This window comes from Saccostrea cucullata, unplaced genomic scaffold, assembly GCF_032062105.1.
Source record: "Saccostrea cucullata isolate Sc308-1 unplaced genomic scaffold, CSIRO_AGI_Scuc_v1 ctg6584, whole genome shotgun sequence".
NCBI classification, from domain to species: Eukaryota; Metazoa; Mollusca; class Bivalvia; order Ostreida; family Ostreidae; genus Saccostrea; species Saccostrea cuccullata.
In genome coordinates this window covers 34,188-55,248 of record NW_026933074.1, presented here as the reverse complement: position 1 = coordinate 55,248, position 21,061 = coordinate 34,188, and the positions used below count along the sequence as shown (strand labels likewise).

At 34.1% G+C, this 21,061-nt stretch overlaps 1 protein-coding gene and 2 pseudogenes across 3 annotated transcripts; 1 reads left to right on the top strand and 2 right to left on the bottom strand.

Annotated features, from left to right (window-relative positions):
• Positions 1–311: 311 nt before the first annotated feature.
• On the bottom strand, positions 312–7,350 carry LOC134237226 (putative nuclease HARBI1; annotated as a pseudogene).
• On the top strand, positions 7,302–8,844 carry LOC134237230 (putative nuclease HARBI1; annotated as a pseudogene).
• Positions 8,845–9,031: 187 nt separating this feature from the next.
• On the bottom strand, positions 9,032–11,147 carry LOC134237229 (uncharacterized). 3 transcript variants are annotated; one of them, XM_062719330.1, is made up of 4 exons: positions 11,003–11,147; positions 10,852–10,902; positions 10,475–10,569; positions 9,034–10,123 (listed from the first exon to the last, which is right to left on the bottom strand). In XM_062719330.1, the coding sequence occupies exons 3-4, from the start codon at positions 10,566–10,568 to the stop codon at positions 9,351–9,353; spliced, it is 867 nt and encodes a 288-aa protein (XP_062575314.1). In that variant the 5' UTR covers position 10,569; positions 10,852–10,902; positions 11,003–11,147; the 3' UTR covers positions 9,034–9,350. The 3 variants fall into 3 exon arrangements, with proteins under 3 accessions (XP_062575313.1, XP_062575314.1, XP_062575315.1); XM_062719329.1 differs by lacking the exon at positions 10,852–10,902 and having other exon boundaries at positions 9,032–10,123; XM_062719331.1 differs by lacking the exon at positions 11,003–11,147 and having other exon boundaries at positions 10,877–10,902.
• Positions 11,148–21,061: the final 9,914 nt, after the last annotated feature.

Here is a 21,061-nt window from a genome sequence, read left to right as displayed (position 1 = left end):
AGGACTTCCCTCTGTTTGGCTTTTTTCAATCCAACAATTGTATTTTTTAGAAGATGCATGGCGAGACTGTATTTTAACATGTACAAGATTTGAAAGGTTTTCATTCTGATTCACAGAAATTTCGTAATTACCTGTGGCACTTACATGTTCATTTACATAATTGACTGCCTGATTCAACTGGTATATACCGAAAGTGATGCCTCTTAAGTATTGCTCTGATAGGACGGGAAAGTCATTTTTACATCAGAAGCTTCAGCATCAAGTTTAACCTACTTTTCTTTTTTTGTAATTCGAATATTTGATACTTTTACCAATGCATGATTGGGTTTAGAATTCAGTGACAGCATTTGTTGTGCAAGCTGTGCGTTTTGTGGTTTATCAGAAACAAGAGGTGGTTTGTAGACATTTGTTAAAGCTGCAACAATTTTGACATGGTATTTGTGTATTTGTTACAACATTCGAGAGAAACTTCCAGCGTTTTAATCTACCGTTGGCAGATTCTACCAACCAACGAAGTTTTGTGGCAATTCTTGAACTATTTGCCCCTTCTGTTGTATGTTCTTTAGTAGATTTGTTAAGAAATGCTGGCATTTCACATTCTCACATTCATAATCGAAATTTGTAATTGTTTCCACAGCATTGCGAAACCCACGGTCAAGAATAAATATGTCTTCTTCATTTAGCCAGTCGACGATGCCCTCTGCATTGGATTTTAACATACTTGTCAAAATATGGGCATCACTATTTCTGCCATCTGCAAAGAATGGCCCCCAACCACTTACAATATAACCATCTGTACTTGTGATCATCATAGGTTTTATAAGTGGGCGACCTTTGTGTACTGAGAAACATCTTCGTTGTTGAGTATTAGAACTACTTTTTTCAACATATATGTAGGTGCGGTCCATTACAAGAATTGCTGTATCGTCTATCCAGTCAGAAAACAGTTCTTTTGCAAAACCTGTGGTATGATTTTCTATTATCTCGGAACGTGAAATATGAGAAAAACCTAAAAATGAAGGTACGAAGTCCTGTAATGTCAGCGAAATGGGTAGAGACTAAATTTTTTTGTCTGACGTCTACTACCAATCTCAGTCCATTCCCGCACAATGTGATTCGGGGTTTTTTGCCCCGACTTCGACCGCTCGTTTAAATCAAAACAGGCTGAAATTAATTAGTTGCCCGCTTCAACTTTTTCCTTTGAACATCCCTGTAAGTCTCTATCACTATAAAACTTTCCTTTCTTACCTTTAAAAGGTTTAAATCCAGCAAAATATAAAGTTGTTTATTTTTCCTGGCAGCATGATGGCTGTTTGCTTTCCATTTAAACATCCGATGCTGAAGAGTTCCATAATAATCTGTTTCAAATAATTCGTATTATAGATCATTCCTATATGAAATAGTAGTAGACCGAATTATTTTAGTTTTATAGTGATATTCCTATGAATACAAAATATATGGCCCATTTAAAACTTTGAAATGATATTCGAATTTTTTTCAAATAAAGGGCCACACCCTCATTTAAGGGGAGATAATTCAGAAATAGTGAAAATTTGGTAACATGTTTTAAAAATCTTATCATGCAAGAACAACAAAGCCATAATTGGTCATATTTGTATGGAAACATCCTCAGATAGTATATGTCAATTTTACCCAACAGTTTATTCTATTTGTAATTTATACATTAATTCATAAAAAATTTGCTTGTAATTTCAGTGTATTTAATAATTTTGTGTACGTTATAAAAACCAGAAGTCTCTGTGGAGACTGTAGCTCTACTGGTTTATACTTAAAACAAAGGAAAAGTAGCAGTTACGACTTGAAACTTTTAAAACAGCAATAAAAAGAAAAATGATCCTTGCCACTCAACAAAGCAAAAACCGATGCATAGAATTTAGTTTCTTAGTGTAGTCTACTTGTGTGCCAAGTTATATTGAAATCGGACCAAAACTGTAGGAGGAGTAGCATTTTGAGAGAATTTCACAGAAATTTCTATCTTTAGTAACCACGGCAACACCGTTCATCGAAATCAAAAACCGATGCACAGAATTATGTATCTTAATGTAGTCTACTTGTGTGCCAAGTTATATTGAAATCAGTCCAAAACTGTAGGAAGAGTAGCATTTTGAAAGAATTTCAAAGAAATTTCTATTTTTAGTAACCATGGCAACATCGTTCATCGAAATCAAAAACCGGTCAATACAATTATGTATCTTAGTGTAGTCTATTTGTGTGCCAAGTTATATTGAAATCGGACAAAAACTGTAGGAGCAGCATTTTGAAAGAATTTCACAGAAATTTCTATATTTAGTAACCTTGGCAAAACCGTTCATCGAAATCAAAATTTAAACCGATGCACAGAATTATGTATCTTAGTGTAGTCTACTTGTGTGCCAAGTTATATTGAAATCTGACCAAATCTGTAGGAGGAGTAGCATTTTGAAAAATTGTTTACAGACAGACAGACAGACGGACGGACGCCGGACGCATTGCTATCGCATAAGCTCTTCTGGTCTGAGCTTTGACCAGTAGAGCTAACATATTGATAATGAATTATGTCACAAAAGATGTATTATATACCATTTACTCCTGTAGGTGCTTTTCATTGTCTCTTTCAAGTAAATGTAGGGATGATTACTTACAAGATTTGTTTCCATAAACAATAATATAATATATATATACATGTAGTATTGATAAAATTTAATCAGAAGTCTCTGTCGAGACTGTAGCTCTACTGGTTTATACTTAGAAACAAAGGAAGAGAAAAGTAGCAGTTGCGACTTGAAACTTTAAAAAAGCAATTAATAGAAAAATGATCCTTGCCACTCATCAAAGCAAAAACCGATGCAGATAATTATGTATCTTAGTGTAGTCTACTTGTGTGCCAAGTTATATTGAAATAATGCCAAAACTGTAGAAGGAGTAGCATTTTGAAAGAATTTCAAAGAAATTTTTATTTTTAGTAACCATGGCAACACCGTTCATCGAAATCAAAAACCGATGCACAGAATTATGTATCTTAGTAAAGTCTACTTGTGTGCCAAGTTACACTGAAATCAGACCAAAACTGTAGGAGGAGTAGCATTTTGAAAGAATTTCAAAGAAATTTCTATTTTTAGTAAACATGGCAACATCGTTCAACAAAATCAAAAACCGATGAACAGAATTATGTATCTTAGTGTAGTCTATTTGTGTGCCAAGTAATATTGAAATAGAACCAAAACTGTTGGAGGAGTAGCATTTTGAAAGAATTTCAAAGAAATTTCTATTTTTAGTAACCATGGCAACACCGTTCATCGAAATCAAAAACCGATGCACAGAATTTAGTATCTTAGTGTAGTCTACTTGTGTGCCAAGTTATATTGAAATCGGACCAAAACTGTAGGAGGAGTAGCATTTTGAAAAATTTGAAAAATGCTACTCCTCCTACAGATTTGGTCCAATTTCAATATTACTTGGCACACAAGTAGACTACACTAAAATACATAATTCTGTGCATCGGTTTTTGATTTCGATGAACGGTGTTGCCGTGGTTACTAAAAATAGAAATTTCTTTGAAATTCTTTCAAAATGCTACTCCTCCTACAGTTTTGGTCTGATTTCAATATAACTTGGCACAAAAGTAGACTACACTAAAATACATAATTCTGTGCATCGGGTTTTGATTTCGATGAACGGTGTTGCCGTGGTTACTAAAAATAGAAATTTCTTTGAAATTCTTTCAAAATGCTACTCCTCCTACAGATTTGGTCCAATTTCAATATTACTTGGCACACAAGTAGACTACACTAAAATACATAATTCTGTGCATCGGTTTTTGATTTCGATGAACGGTGTTGCCGTGGTTACTAAAAATAGAAATTTCTTTGAAATTCTTTCAAAATGCTACTCCTCCTACAGATTTGGTCCGATTTCAGTATAACTTGGCACACAAGTAGACTACACTAAAATACATAATTCTGTGCATCGGTTTTTGATTTCGATAAACGGTGTTGCCGTGGTTACTAAAAATAGAAATTTCATTGAAATTCTTTCAAAATGCTACTCCTCCTACAGTTTTGGTCTGATTTTGATATAAATTGGCAAACAAGTAGACTACACTAAGATACATAATTCTGTGCATCGGTTTTTGATTTCAATGAACAATGTTGCCATGGTTACTAAAAATAGAAATTTCTGTGAAATTCTTTCAAAATGCTACTCCTCCTGCAGTTTTGGTCTGATTTCAGTATAACTTGGCACACAAGTAGACTATACTAAGATACATAATTCTGTGCATTGGTTTTTATTTTGATGAGTGGCAAGGATCATTTTTCTATTTATTGCTGATTTAAAGTCTCAAGTCCCAACTGCTACTTTTCTCTTCCTTTGTTTTAAGTATAAACCAGTAGAGCTACAGTCTCGACAGAGACTTCTGGTTTCAGATATAAATCATTCATAAATTTTTTTACTTGTGCTATGTATCTATTTATCATCTATGGATCATCTGTCTGCCAAGTACAATGTACTATTTCCCAACTGATTGTACTATTAAACAAGAATATTTCATGGAGAAATATTTGATAACATTTCATGCTTCCACATTAAAGGTACCTAACAATTATGTTAAAGAACCGCCTGTTCCTTAAGTTTTGTTAAAAGACTAAAAAAGAAAATACATGTCTGTGAAAATGATACATACATTTATTTAAATGATTGGGAATTGCATTAAAGGGGAATAACTTTTTATGAAAAAACAACTTCACATTAATATGCATTACATAGATTACCTGTACTACACAGACATTACTTATGAATTATATTAAGCTAGAACACAAGTTCCATTTACCGGTACATGGGAATTAACCAGCAGTCTATTTGGGTATACTTTTGTTCCATCATTGCATGATATAATTACTATGTGCTCGCATGAAAAAGACCGCTCACTATTTACTGCTGATGCAAACTTGAAGGCCATAAGAAATAAGTACATGTCTAATTTTGAACAAACAGACATTCATACATACAACAAACAAAATAGTATTAAAATTCTAACACACAGCAAAGGTTTTTAAAACCTCTGAACAAGTCTTTGTCGCACAGCAATTCCATCATTATCCAAGCACTGGTACACAACATTGTCTTGATAAAGCTGGACGGGTTCATTTCCACCAATTACTGGAATCCCGGCATCTATCAAACAGCACTCGATAATCTTGATACATTTTTCAGGTGCAAACTGTAAAGTGCCTCCTGTTTTATGAATGCATCTGTAAATCAAATTCTAGTATTTAGATTACAATATGTTTTTATATACGTCAAAAACTTTTTCTGTATTGTTTGCAGAATATTAGAAGGAATTAAACTCACCTCAGGTTAATTTGTAAATGTTACAATGGAAATATGGTACTACAGTGACTACTACCTTTATAGTTTCCTTTCAATTCTTTTCAACAGTGCCATTGAACTGAATTGTTATTTATATGAGTATTTTATTTATACCTGAATCTTCTCTTGAGGACTCAAAATGCCCTCTCAACTGTATTTCTTGTGGTGCAGTGGGCATTGTTGTACCTCTGCTCCTGAGGGGTCCTGGGGTCAAGAGCCATTTCCTGAGTGGATCCCCAGAATCCCCCAACAGCCAACCATTAACTCTCCTAAGTAGATTTGGAAGCGAGGAATTTTGCAGAATAAAGGAGTCGTGAGTCGCTCCTGGCCACCTCACCACTATGTTTGAAAATCTGCATGTGAAAGGTAACATTGTTATAAAAAAAAAAAATTGGGCATTGTTTTGATTCTTAGTCAACATGTTTAATTTTCAAAACAGTTACTTGTTATTTTAAAATTACGTTTACCGAAGGTTGGCATCCACAACACCTAGTACATTTATTGCGGGAAACCCTTTTCTGCAGATAAAATTGGGCTCCTCATCCCCTGTCATGCTTTGGATTGGTATCAGCGTCCCATCAATCGCCCCTACAACATTTGGAAACCCTGCAACCTGATAGAAGTCCTCTTTCACCTTTGAAAGTTCTTCATTTGACTCAGGAAACTTAACATTATCCAAGGACTCACACAATGCAGAGGTAACACAGATTACGATCCTGGAAGCGGATGATATGGAAATTCCATGAAGATCGCCAACCTCAGACAAGAACTCTCCTTTGGCTAAAAAGCGTAGAGTTGTCAACACCTGAAATATTTTCAATTCAATTAAATACAGTATTCCAATAGGGATAGAATTTTTACATATTAGGATTATATTATAGAATGTTCATCGTCGCAAACCACGCCCAAAATGTACGCTCCTCTCCCAGGAGAGAGTTATATATGCGGACTCCGGACCGTGGCTTTAGACGATGTAGAATGTTTTGACTCAGGTCAGCATTGTGGCCCAAAATTGGGAGGGGGCACAAAGTTTAAATGTAAATGGCAATAAAGCCACAGGTTGTCAAAGAAATAAATATGCAAGCACCTTTAGTTAGTGTAGACTCAAGTTTCTTCAAATCATACCCTTTAAGGATTGCTTGGGAACACTTTTGGGTTTCAACTTTTCAATGCTAGACTGATTTTTTTTTCCTAGTCATAGTGCACAGGTGAGCGATGTGGCCAATGGGCCTCTTGTTTTATATTTTTAACTTCTCCTACAGAACCACAATTAAATTAAGCAATGCAAGCATCCTTGGGTGAAGGAAATTCAACAAGTATGAAAGATATATTTAATTAAATAAGGATGGCTACATCATTTATATGTAAACAAAGTTGTGATTTCTAATAATACAATTAATATACAGAAATTAACATTTAATAATTGATCCTATGTGTGAAACTATGGCAATTAAAACTTTTTTGTCTATTACTGTTTACAAGTAGTCATAATAATAGTAAATTTAAAGTGTCTCAAGGGTTGTATCAAGTTAGATTATTTTGACATGACCTTTTTTGGCTAAGGTGGGACAAATCATAGAATTATGTTTAAAATAATAGACCAATAAATGAAATTAATTTCCTATTACTTCAATTTAAAGTCAAGTTCCCATAAAAAAAGGTATCTAACAAAATTAATTCTTGCAGCCTACACAAACTAGTGGGTTTTTTTTCAATATATGTATTATACATGCTAGCAGGGACCTATATACTTACTAGTGTATAGGTCGCTGATGCTAGACACTCGAAGGACCTAATTTGTTTGGAGACGAAATTTAGATATACCGTAAATTCAAGGGGACGAAACCCACTGACAACCGTTAGGTTAGTTCTTTTGTGTTTCGAGTTGAAAAAGAAGAGACTGAAAGCAAAACTTGCTTGGATATGTGAAGGAGAGACTTCGAACACAAACTAACGTAATACTATAGTAAGCTCAAAGCGCATGCGTCATTTCTTTGTTGATCGAATTTTCTCTGGTTGAACTATAGTTTCTCCAACATGGCTGATATCGAGGACTTTTTTTATTTGTTTCTTGAAACTTTACTAGATGATGTAGAATTAGAGGGCAGATTTTTTTCTAATGCAGAAAAAACACTGCATGCGATCCAGACAAAGAGAGACAGAGTACCTAAAGTAGAAGGATACGTTGTGAATGTTGTACAGTTGATGTCTGATCCTACACATATTGATGATTTTAGAGTACATTTCAGACTCAGTAGAGAATTATACATTGTCATTCTTAATGAAGTGTTTGTTGTCCTGCAAAGAAATGGTCACGGTCCTCAAGCCACAGTCCCTCCCGACAAACAGCTGCTTGTAGCGCTTTGGTACCTAGCAAATACAACATCTATGAGAGAGGTTGCACATTTGTTTGGGTTATCAATTTCAACAGTGCATGGGATAATAAAGGATGTTTTCAAAGCTCTAGGTCAATTAAGCAAAAGGGTAAGATAGTTCACACCCAAAAACGTATGTTGCATTATAAATATTCTTTTATAGAAATATTTTATAATAATTGAATATAATATATGTATATAATTTTCTAAATATTGCAGGTAATTAAATGGCCAAATCCAGAACAGCAAAGACAGACGGCAGATGAAATTCAAGAATATTGCAGAATTCCAGGAGTTATAGGATTCATTGATGGATCCCACATTCAACTATCATCAGCTTTGCAAGGGGAAAAAGACTACTACAATAGAAAAGGATTCCCTTCTATACAGTTACAGGTTGTAGTGGATCATACACTGAAGATTATCAATTGTTACACTGGTTGGCCCGGATGTGTTCACGACGCACGTGTACTTCGTAATTCCTCACTATACCAGAAAGCTGAGAATGGAGAAATGTTTACACAGAACCATTTCATACTAGGTGATAATGCTTATCCCCTTAGAAATTGGTTGATAACGCCATTTAAGAATTTGGGCAATCTCACGAGACAACAACTTAAGTTTAATAAAAGACTTTCAAGTGTGCGACAAAATGTAGAGAGAGCCTTTTGGCACCTAAAAGGGAGGTTTCGAAGGCTGAGGGATGTTCCCCTCCATGACCACAAAGACATATGTACAATGATTTATGCAGCGTGCATTTTACATAATTTGTGTGTACAATACAACGATGATGTAGATAGTTACATCGAACAAGTAAATGATGTTCATCCAAATCAATTTCAAAACATTTACCAAAATGGCATGCAGGAATTGTACGGCGACTTCAGTTGGTTAACATTCCTTAACTCTCTTGTTATCCATTAGTCTGTGTATTTGACAGTAGCATTTCAAAACTGCATTAAAATGTTCAAAAATAAAAAAAAAAAAATTATTCTTATTTCCTTTGTGTAATCAGCTCTTTATTCCTTCAAAAAGGAAACTGTACAGGTTGGTATGTTTGCTCGCTTCATGACTATAAAATTAAATACATATTAAACTCATGTATTTGCCTTATTTTGAAAGGATTTCTTTAGGTTTGAGCCTATTTTCAATTTAGAAGTATGAGAAAATAAAACTTATGCAAGATTTCAAGATTTAATCATCATTCAACAACATATGAAATAAAGTTGTATAACAAAAATAAACAAACATAGTATTGCACAAACCTACTTTGGTAAATTAAAATCATCATTCAACAACATTTGAAATAAAGTTGTATAACAAAAATAAACAAACATAGTATTGCACAAACCTACTTTGGTAAATTAAAAAAACAACAAAAAAAATCAAAAAATGAAGTACATTGCATGAACCTATTAGGTGTGAAACAAAAAAAAAAACAAAACAAAATAATGAACATGAAATTTATCATTATTGTCCATAAAAAAAAAATGTAAAACATAAATTCAGCTGAACACAATTTTTTTCAGCTCAAAAATTTTCCATACACAAATTTTTCCCCTAAGTTTTATTACTTCAAATTCTCAGTAACAAAATATCCAAATGTATCTATTTCTTCTCAAGACTTCTCTCAAACAGATCCAAAAATCTATCCATTCTTGCCATCTTTTCATTGTGAAATTTTTCAATTTTCGAGTTAAATTCTTTTTCACTGTTTGATAAATCTTCCAATACCTTAGATGTCTGCAATTTCCTTTTTTGGGGGAGGTTTTTAACACGTTTTGGGTGAATTTTCCGGGAAGACCTCGCTGATTTGCTAGGGCTTTCTTCTGGGGAGGGATCATCACTAGTTATAGGACTGCTAGTGCTACTGTCCAGTGTTGTACAGGGTTTTGCGGATGGTTTAGTGCCAAAAACCAAATCGAATTCCTCTTTCAATCGAAAGTCTTTTCTCTCTGTTCCTGTCCCTGCATCTATGATTTCTTTCCACCTCTTTTTTAAGTTGTTATATTTGTTTAATGCTTGCGTGCAAGAAATTTTATTTTTAAATACGGTGGAGAGTTGGTTTGCAATTTCTTGCCATAAAATGCCATGGTTCCTTGTTTTTAAGAACAGATCCTGCCTCTCATGCCGTAAGTGGACCAACATATCTTCCTCTTTTTCATTCCACACATGCACATACCCTGATGTAGAGGGCGCTGACTCTGATGTAGAGGGAACTGACTCTGATGTAGAGGGAACTGACTCTGATGTAGAGGGGAAATCAGTTTCTTCTGACTGACTGGATGGTGGAGGAGCTGGAGGGGGTGGTCTTTGGAATTGTGGAACAGGCTTCTGATTTTCAATGAGCATTTTAACGACCATGTCTTTCAATGCTGGATCTAAAATACAAGTTCTTTTTAGTACATTTACATGTTGAGATTTTATCCAAATCATTCAAGTGGTCAACAAATTACAATACATTAAATAACAAAATATCAGGGACATATAAACTATGTACATACTACATAGTATATAAGTCCCTGAAAATATGTACAATAGTTTTATGTTTGAGTTTTGCTTCCTAAAAAAACATTCAGGGGAGTCATAATAATTTTTTTAAAAAACAGTACGTCCAGACTGAAAAATTCTTTGCACTCAAATTAAGGAAAAAATCACATATCTATTTTTTTTTCAGATGAACATATAAATACTTTATCTTATTTGGGGTACAATTATTCAGGTGTATTTACCTATATCTGGAGACAGTAACTGGTTTTTCACATGCTCATCACATACCAGTGTGAATGAGGTGCCATTTGTTCCTTTGATGACAAGTCTCGGCATGCTGGAATATGATTCAAGTTCAAAAAGTTTATTTTGAATAGAACTCAATAATGTCAATAACTAGATGGAAAAATATGCCAACAACACTTGACCAGTTTAAATTTAAATAATATACTTAAGCAGCTTTATGAATAAATCTGGGTATGCGCTGTGCATTTATACACCGTGTTCGGATAATGAATTTGAAATGTATAGGTTATGATTCATACTTGAATTAAAACTGGATAACACGAAAACACCATGCACATAGTACATCTGTACGGATTGAACACATTTTTCTCACCTCTTTAATATTTAGTCCTTCTCACTGCTTGTTTTCTTCAAAAAGTACCGCCTGGAAAAACAATTTTAAATTCTATCAACATAAACAATCATTTAGCAGTCAAAATTAATCATAAAACTACAATACACGGTTTCAAATGTTGAATTCTTACCAAAGGCCGCCATTTTGAACTGGACTAACCATTGAAATGAGGTGGGTAGAACTATGGTGAAAATGTGACGTCAGTCTAGTCGAACTATTGGTAGTTCGATTTAACCATAGTTTCACTTTCGTTACTATTGTTCGTGATCGAAGTCGCCCTATGTATAGCATATGATCTCGTGGATGGATGCTGTATTTTTTCATGTACAAGGTCAATTAGCTCCAAAATACATGGTCTTGGAAAACGATACCGAGCTACGATTGCGGTGTCATTGAATTTGTCCAAAGGGTTTGACCGGTCTCGAAAAACCCTTTCCCGACGCCTTACTCTCTCCGAATGGAATAAAACAACAAACGCTGCAGCCATTTTTGTTTACATTTATTTCTGTCTTTGGATTAATATTAACGTTAATTATTTCACGTAAGTACAATATTTTGTACTTACGAGAGGGTTAGGGCTGTCGTAAAGTTACGACAGATTTTGCACTTAGGGCTTTCTTAAGAATTTTTGTGAAAACGATCGACTTTTATCGTAAGTTTTCACCGAAGAGAAATATATGTCGTAAGATTTTTTGTGAAAAGGTCTACAGAAGCAGAGCAAACACGGACCTCCAAAACATCAGGTGGGATCAGGTTGTAACACAATGAACGTATAAATTATAAGTTTAATTGATATATTAATTTGTACAGTACATTTATCTATGTTTTAATATTGTGTTATGAATTATAATTGATACTATCAGTGCGTAGAGCGACGGACAATAATATTTAAATTACGAACTTGTTTACAAACTCTGGGAGATAGAATACAATAACAGAGCGTCTTCATTTGATGGACAATTAGTTTTTACGATGTGTTGTTCTCGAGCATTGACACTTCCAATCACACTTTGTGCAGAGCTGCAGCCATCTAATTAACTGAAGAATGTGCAAGATGCATAATGTTAATGTAAACAGAGGACATTACCGTATCCTATAAGGAGATGGGAGACAGAGCTTCAGTGAGGGGCGGACAATGTTAATATTAATGAAGTGACACTCTAACTAACTTATTGCTATTACCAAATATGTGAACCCTATGATGCAGCTTCTTGTACAAAAGATGCGCGCACTGAGTATCAATAGCTTTTACGATCCTAGCTCCGAGATGAACTACTAAGAGCTTTTAACATCTTAGCTCCGAGACGAACTATGAGAGCTTTTACGAACTTAGCTCTGAGACTTATGTGATGCAATGACTATGTGAGCTTTCACCATCTTGGCTCCGAGATCTTTATAATTGAACTTACCCTGTACCATTGTTTGTTTAACCTTTGCTGTGACTTTATAATAAAACTATAAACTTACAAAAGTCTTCTTAATCCAAACACATTGGCTAATTGTGTTATAAGGTGTCATGGAGGAGTGGGCATCCCCTGCTGACCGGTCACACCCGCCGTGTGCTCCTTGTCATGATCGGGAAATAACGGAAAAATCCGTCGTCAATTCAGTGTATAAATGACGGACTAACAATTAGTATGAAAAAAACGTCAGTCAGCATTTGACTCAATAATGTCAAATTGTATTTGCTGACAAATCATTGTATCGACCAAAGAACTTAGGAAATGATGACTTTAAACGAGACTGCTGATATTCTTGTTTCATCAACTTGTTTGTCAATAATTTACCCCGTTTTAGAAATTGTTCTTGGCATGCTCTTGGGTATCGAATTAACTGAGATTTTTAAACGCCGTATGCAGGTGATGATTCTAGGTATATAGCTGCATAAGTAAGGGAAGTTGACGATGGAAAAGTTAAAGTCATTACGTTTATCATATAGCTTGGTTGTTAGATTACCATTAACGTCCTTTTCAAATAAGATATCCAAGTATGAAAACAGATATGTCAAACTCTTTGGTATCTTTTATCTCAAGCTCACCAGGATATATCATATCGACATAGGAATGGAAATAATATTACCATTGTAAATTGAAAATACGTCGTCGATATAACTAAATGTTGAGTTGAAGGCCACAGTAAGTGTTTTCTTTTTTTCACGCATAATGTTTTGCACAAATTCTGCTTCATATGAATACAAAAATAGGTCTGCTCATAACGGGGCGCGATTGGTACCCCTGGGAATTCCAATAAATTGTTTGAAGACCTGGTCTCCAAACACCACATAGATTTTGTCAATCGGAAACTCAAGCATCTTTTTGATGTCAACTTCAGAGTACTTGTGTGTGCAATCAGAATGTGTTTTAACAAAATAATTTTGCAAATGACCAAACAAGTTAATATGAACACTATAGATTTTGTGTGTCGACATATACGGTTAAATATACATAGATTAGTACATGAACGTGCAATGCACGAGTATGGTAGTCAAAAATACGTGAATATTTATTGTGAAAATTTATTTTATGTTGAACTGAAATTCAAAATGAGACACTGTCTAAAGGTCAAATTCAAAGAAAATAGATACACTTGTTGTACAATAGATAAATATGGGTAATCAGAATATTCGTAAAATATTAAACCTCTGACATTTTTTTTTAACCTGTTTAAAAATCGCTAAAATTAACACTGATCAATAGAGTTATTTCCCCTGTACGTGACGTCATTAGAGACAATCAGCATCAGAAACCGTATATTGATATATAGTACCGTAAAAGTGGAAATTTTAGCGAGACGCAAATTTAGCTATTTGTCCTTAAAATTAGTATTTAATTTTTAGCGAGATGTAATTGAAGCGATTTTAAAAAGCTCACTAAAAAGCTTTTGCAAATAAAAGGCAATGAATTTTTAGCCATATTCAACTTAACCGATCTTGGCACCCTCGCTAATAATGCCAAAAATTAAATCCTCGCCAAAAAAAAATTCAGCTTATACGGTAAATAGTATTTTCGATTATTGTAAAAAAAAAAAAAAAAGGCAAATTCTAGCGATAGTGATGGTGTTATACCAAAGATAGACCTTTCAGTGAAGATAAGGCCTTACATATTTGAGCCATTCAAAGAAAATAACGTTACACAGATTGAAAACGATTCCTCGTCCTCTTCTGTTTCTTCCGATGGTGAGCATGGTGAAAGTGGAGATGGAAAATATTACAGCTGACCAGTGACCATCGCATAACGTAGCGAATGCAGATTACTGGTATTTAAATCCTTTTACTCAAGCACTCAATATAAAATAAAACTGTTTTAAGAAAATTGAGTATATGCCTTCTCATGATACTGTAGACCTACCTAATCGTAACTTCTTATAGATACGAGGACGTATCCAGGCCTCTGGTATATACATGCAATTATTTTTTAGACTCTATTGCATGATAGTAAAAAATCCGGTGTACGGGGATTTTTCTTTTTTATAAACAAAGATCGTCATCTCAATAATTACTATCGACTTTTTTTCAATTATCCCCCCCACCAAATGACAGTAATATTATTTGTAATGCCCCCTCCAAACTGATTCCTACCGTCCTGCATATATGCAATAAAATCTTCATCATTAACCAATTTCATGCAAAAATATTTTAAAATTAATATCACACAATTAATTAATTATTATTTTTTTAATATTGCCTGCTATCTGCTGGAATTTTCATTGAAATGGAGGAGTGCTAGCTGTAACCTGTGCATGTTTATATTGGTAGCAGAAAAAAAATAAGATGTGAACAGGTGATATTATTTGTTGTTAAAAGACCAATTCACTGTTTACTCACCTAGCTTTCATTTGGGCATGAAAGTAGTGGACCATTTTAAGTGAATAGTGACACAGAACTGTGGAAGGCTTCCAGACCAGATGTTTGTTCCCTTTTCCTGATGTCTGTCGACTCGTAGCAATCGTCCATTAACAATTCTTTTCAAATTCAGCATAAGCTTTAAAACCTGCACGTTAGAAATTGATGAATCCCCTTAGAAAATACTGAGCGACTTCACCATGGATCTGTGTTAAGTCGGTAGCGATATCGCTGTTAAGTTGGTAGCGATATCGCTATAAGTTGTGGAAGTACAAGGGTGTCCGATGCATGGTGATTTCATCCTATAGTATAGGGCTTCATCAAGAGATATACATGTCGAATAGCATGTTACTGAAAGCAGAACTGATAAAAACGTCAAACCAGAAGTCTCTGTCGAGACTGTAGCTCTACTGGTTTGTACTGATCAAAAACCAATGCACAGAATTATGTATCTTAGTGTAGTCTACTTGTGTGATAAGTTATATTGAAATCAGACCAAAACTGTAGAAGGAGTAGCATTTTAAAGGAATTCCACAGAAAATTCTACTTTTAGTAACCATGGCAACACCGTTCATCGAAATCAAAAACCGATGCACTATTATATGTAAATTAGTGTCGTTTACTTGTGTGCCAAGTGATAATGAAATCAGACCAAAACTGTAGAAGGAGTAGCGTTTTAAAGGAATTTCACAGAAAATTCTATTTTTAGTAACCATTGAAACACCACTCATCGAAATCAAAAACCGATGCACTATTTTATGTATCTTAGTGTAGTCTACTTGTGTGCCAAGTGATATTGAAATGAGACTAAAACTGTAGAAGGAGTAGCGTTTTAAAGGAATTTCTCAGAAAATTCTATTTTTAGTAAAAATGGCAACACCGTTCATCGAAATCAAAAACCAATGCACTATTTTATGTATCTTAGTGTAGTCTACTTGTGTGCCAAGTAATATTGAAATCAGACCAAAACTTTAGAAGTAGTAGCGTTTTAAAGGAATTTCTCAGAAAATTCTATTTTTAGTAACCATTGAAACACCGCTCATCGAAATCAAAAACCGATGCACTATTTTATCCATCTTAGTGTAGTCTACTTGTGTGCCAAGTGATATTGAAATGAGACTAAAACTGTAGAAGGAGCAGCGTTTTAAATGAATTTCACAGAAAAATCTATTTTTAGTAACCATGGCAACATCGTTCATCGAAATCAAAAACCGATGCACTATTTTATGTATCTTAGTGTAGTCTACTTGTGTGCCATGTGATATTGAAATGAGACTAAAACTGTAGAAGGAGTAGCGTTTTAAAGGAATTTCACAGAAAATTCTATTTTTAGTAACCATGGCAACACCGTTCATTGAAATAAAAAACCGATGCACTATTTTATGTATCTTAGTGTAGTCTACTTGTGTGCCAAGGAACATTGAAATCAGACCAAAACTGTAGAAGGAGTAGCGTTTTAAAGGAATTTCTCGGAAAATTCTATTTTTAGTAACCATGGCAACACCGTTCATCGAAATCAAAAACCGATGCAGTATTTTAAGTATCTTAGTGTAGTCTACTTGTGTGCCAAGTTATATTGAAATCAGACCAAAACTGTAGAAGGAGTAGCGTTTTTAAAGGAATTTCTCAGAAAATTCTATTTTTAGTAACCATGGCAACACCGTTCATCGAAATCAAAAACCAATGCACTATTTTAGGTATCTTTGTGCAGTCTACTTGTGTGCTAAGTTATATTGAAATCAGACCAAAACTGTAGAAGGAGTAGCGTTTTTAAAGGAACTTCTCAGAAAATTCTATTTTTAGTAACCATGGCAACACCGTTCATCGAAATCAAAAACCGATGCACTATTTTATGTATCTTAGTGTAGTCTACTTGTGTGCCAAGTTATATTGAAATCAGACTAAAATTGTAGGAGGAGTAGCGTTTTGAAAAATTGTTTACAGACAGACGGACAGACAGACAGACGGACGGACGCCGGACGCATTACTATCGCATAAGCTCTTCTGGTCTCTGACCAGTAGAGCTAAAAATATAAAAAGAAAGAAAGAAGTAAGTCTAGAGCGGTGACTGTAAAACAAGACATTAAAATATACATGAAATGGGTAATGGATTTATCGTATGTTTCTATCAATTTCTCGAATAACCGCAAAACAGGCGTCAGCAAGCAGCCATCGTGCGATCATGTGATCGCAGAAAAATGTAAACAACACGGATATTTCCGGAGAACATACCCATTCACAGCATCAGCAACCTCAGTCCATGCCGAATCTTTGGTAGCTTTGCCATCCCCTGGGCCTTTAACTTTTCCAGACAGAACCTTCTCTCTTTTAAGAACCTCATCTACTAATACTTTCTTTTCCAGCTCTGTTCAGTTAGATTATTATTAACAAATTTCCAGAACTATCCAATGTCAAGCAATATATATTGTCTGCTGAATTGGCAAGAGCCATCGCAATTTTTGCATCCGAAGCCATTGTGACAGACGTCTATTTGCATGTGACGTCATTAATCGCATTGAAATACATGCGAACCAAAAAATGTAAATATTTTGAAAGTGAAAGTAGAATTCTTACGTGAATCAGCTGTTTAGTGCATCATTTGTAACTATGTTAACAAGAAAACATTGATGTAAGCATCAATTGTCGCCCGGGAAATAAATGAAATAAACTATGGAAATGAATCTTGATCATAAAACCGCTCCGATATGTGAAAAAACAATATAATGGAGACCATAGTCGAGAAGATATTTAATTTGTAAACTTACAGTCGGATGAAAATCGAACAAAAACGATACTCTTTTAAACTGTATAAATTCCTCAAGTGAATGATGGCTGCATAAAGAACAAAGTTCACTTATTATATTTGGCCCTGAGAATTTCCAAAAATTAAAGTTTAATCTGAATCAAAACTTTATAGTGGAAATAAATGTTGAATATATGCTTGTTTAAAATATAAACTAAATTTTTTAGAATGTGTCCCCGTTTAACTATTTTATGGCGGTCAAAACATGCATAGAATGTGTATTTCCGGAAAAATCGTTAAAAATCAACTACTTCAAAGCATTTTGTAATAGGTCCGCATCAAAAACCACTTTCAAATTTTCTCAGTTGAAACATTGATTTAAAGGCATTCTTTATGCAAAAAAATTACGATGGTGTTATTTTGCGGACTATGTTTATTTTTTAAAAATGTGTTCATTTTTACACCACCAAAACACATGAATGAGACAGAATGTTGCAATGACACGTAATATAACTCGCCAGGTATCGCTGGAAATCGTAATTTTATAGGATGAATTCTTCACATCAATATTATGAACATCAGTCAATGGTATTTCATACATTTAGTAGCAATGCTCTTGTCTATAAACCACCTAGAAATACATGTACATCATTTAAAAATAATGACGTCACAATGGGGGTGCAACATTTTTATGTTATAGATCTTTATGCCTTTGTGCAATTAAGAAATAAATAACAAGTTTATAAACTTCAATGGGAATTTAAGTTGGTTGGTCACATGATCAAATCCTGTGAAGGCCGAAGGCCTTCTCAGATTTGATCACGTTCAGACCCACTTCAATTCCCATTGAAGTTTATAAACTTGTTATTTATTACTTATATATACATTTGAGACAGACAATTGAATATTTTCGAATTTAAATTATTGCACTAACCGTCCGTCGTAGATTTTGAAAAATGACGCAAGGTGTAAATCGGCTTGCATGGCGGTTACGCTTCAAATTCATTAGGCTAAGGAATCTATTTCGAAGGGAATATTTTGTGAAAGGCTACTTGTGATCAGTAATAGTGAACAGATTGTTGTCTGGGAATATTTTATTCGTGAAAATGATAATCGATGCTGAAAAGACACAAGAAACACGTCCGAAGTTTGATGATAAAAAGTTGGAGGAATTTCGGTCGCTGGAAAGGGATGGATGGATCCGATGGACTGAGACACTTGTCCGAGCCAGTTAATTTGCAATTTGATCAAAAATATTCCACGGTTTCAGTAACTAAAGGCATACTTATCGTAAAACACTGATAAACACGGAGACACTGGCGACAGCTTTATATTGAACTACGAAAACACCGAGGTGTTTGGCAGCTGTTCATGGCATGATTGCAAAGATATTTTCCAACAGATTTACACATTTATCGTGAGTAAAATTTAAAGATAAAATAAAAGTTTATCATGAAAATTTAACCAAAGGTCTATCCAAAAAATAAGGATGAACGTTAGAGACTGTGCAGCTGACAAAAGTGAAGAAAAATGTAAACAAACGCTAGGCTCCTAATTTTCTCTATGTACACAGGTTGAATCGATAGCCCAAAAACTGTATGAAATACTTGTTTACATTTAAAATAAAATAATTATTATTTTACTTGCTTATTTTATTCATTTTTATACAGGAAAAGCAAGTAGAGCAGGTCATTTTATAATTTATGTACCGGTAGATATTATTGCGCCGTGTGATTAGGTCACGTATTGACCTCTGACCTCTGACAAACTTCATACAGAATTGAAGATATTTTCTCTCTGTATGTTTATATAATGGAGAGATACCACAAATGTATATATTATAATTTGAAGCATAAGAAATACACATGTATATACTTATCGTAACAACAAAAGGGCAGAGGATGGAAAATTTTAAGATACTTTTTAATTGTCAAAAATCACAAATTTTGCATGTGCTCCAAGAAAGCATTGCCTATATCGGCGTGCATCTGCAAAACTTAAAATTAATCCTTATTTAGAGACACATTTTAAATATTTGCTAAGAAATTACAGGTATTTATCGACAATTACCAGCGTATTGCAGTGGTTAGAGCATTATGCACTAGAGTTGCGAAGTAAGGAATCGATCCTTACGTCGCGGGTTCGAATCCCACTGCGGGACGTGGAGACCGGTTCTTCGGATGAGACCGTATAAACCGAGGTCCCGCGTCGCAGTAGATGCTGGTACGAGAAAAAAAAATACCTCATTGCTCAATGACCCTGGCTAAGTGCCGAGCATAGGACAAAAGAACTTTATTCGGTAATAACCAATATTTGCCCCCTGAAATCAAACTTTGATGGAGATATATTTAATTAAGTTCTTAAACAGGAGGAGTATATGCTGACTTCAAAGCAATGAATATTTTCATAAGTAATGACGCCATATGTACGTAATGACGTCACAAACATGACGTAAATTTCAGTTTTTTTATGAATTTTACAGAAAAATGTATATATTTCGTCAATATTTTGAGTAAAAGTCACCGAGCGCATGTGTGTTCAGGATCAATATTTTGATATAATGTGTAGAATGATAATATCAATGAAATATGACAATATTGTTCCTGAACAAACTTGCGCTCTATGAATTTTAAAGCTAAACTTGTTGAAATTTTGTCCATTCTGTCCTCTTTCTGAAAAAGGATATAAAATCGGAATAGTTTGTGACGTCATAAAAACAAAAATTGTGAATACACTACTTTGCTTGACACTATAATATTTTCTGTTAATTTATATTTCTCATACAATTTATTGAATTCAGCACATTTAAGGAAGTTTTCAAAATTTGACTTTTATGGGGGCAAATATATGCAATATACCGCATATAGTTCTTTGCAGCCCTCCTACGGCAAGTAGTGGTGTCTCCATATGAGTGAAATATTCTCGAGAGGGACATTACACTACAAGTGTACAATCAATCAATCAATTAATCCATTTTCTCTATAAGTACTTGTAATGAGATATCTGTGTAAAAGTGAAAAGTTTCGAAAGGGCTCGTATATGTTCTTAACTTGTATGATATTCTCAGTTTACGTTTATATATTTTTCATGTCGCAAAAATCGTAATTCATCCTACCATCTACCTACTAAATAAATGGTAAAGTTTTACTTGATGTTTCATTTTAACGATAAACATAATGATACTCTTCCAACCTGAACTTTTTACTTCTCTCTCTCCCTCTTTCTCTCTCTCTTAACTTTTTTGTTATTATAGGATTAAACGTTCTTTTTTCAGAATTTATTGATGTGTAAACTCTGCCTTTTTACTCACAAACTGAATAAAAGTGCGAAGCACTTTTATGTAAAGTTTGTGAGGAAAAAGGCAGAGTTTACACATCGATAAATTCTGAAAAAAGAACGTTTAATTCTTATAATTCCAATTACGAATTTTTAAAATTATTAAAAATTATTTCTCTTTGAGGCCGTCATACAATCCGTTATTTTGTACGGCGTAGGAATACTTTATGCCGCAAAGAAACGTATACAAGATGAATATCGATAAAATCCAACTTAAATTGTAAAAACAATCAATAAAATAAACTTATAAAAACTCATTGAATGTTGTT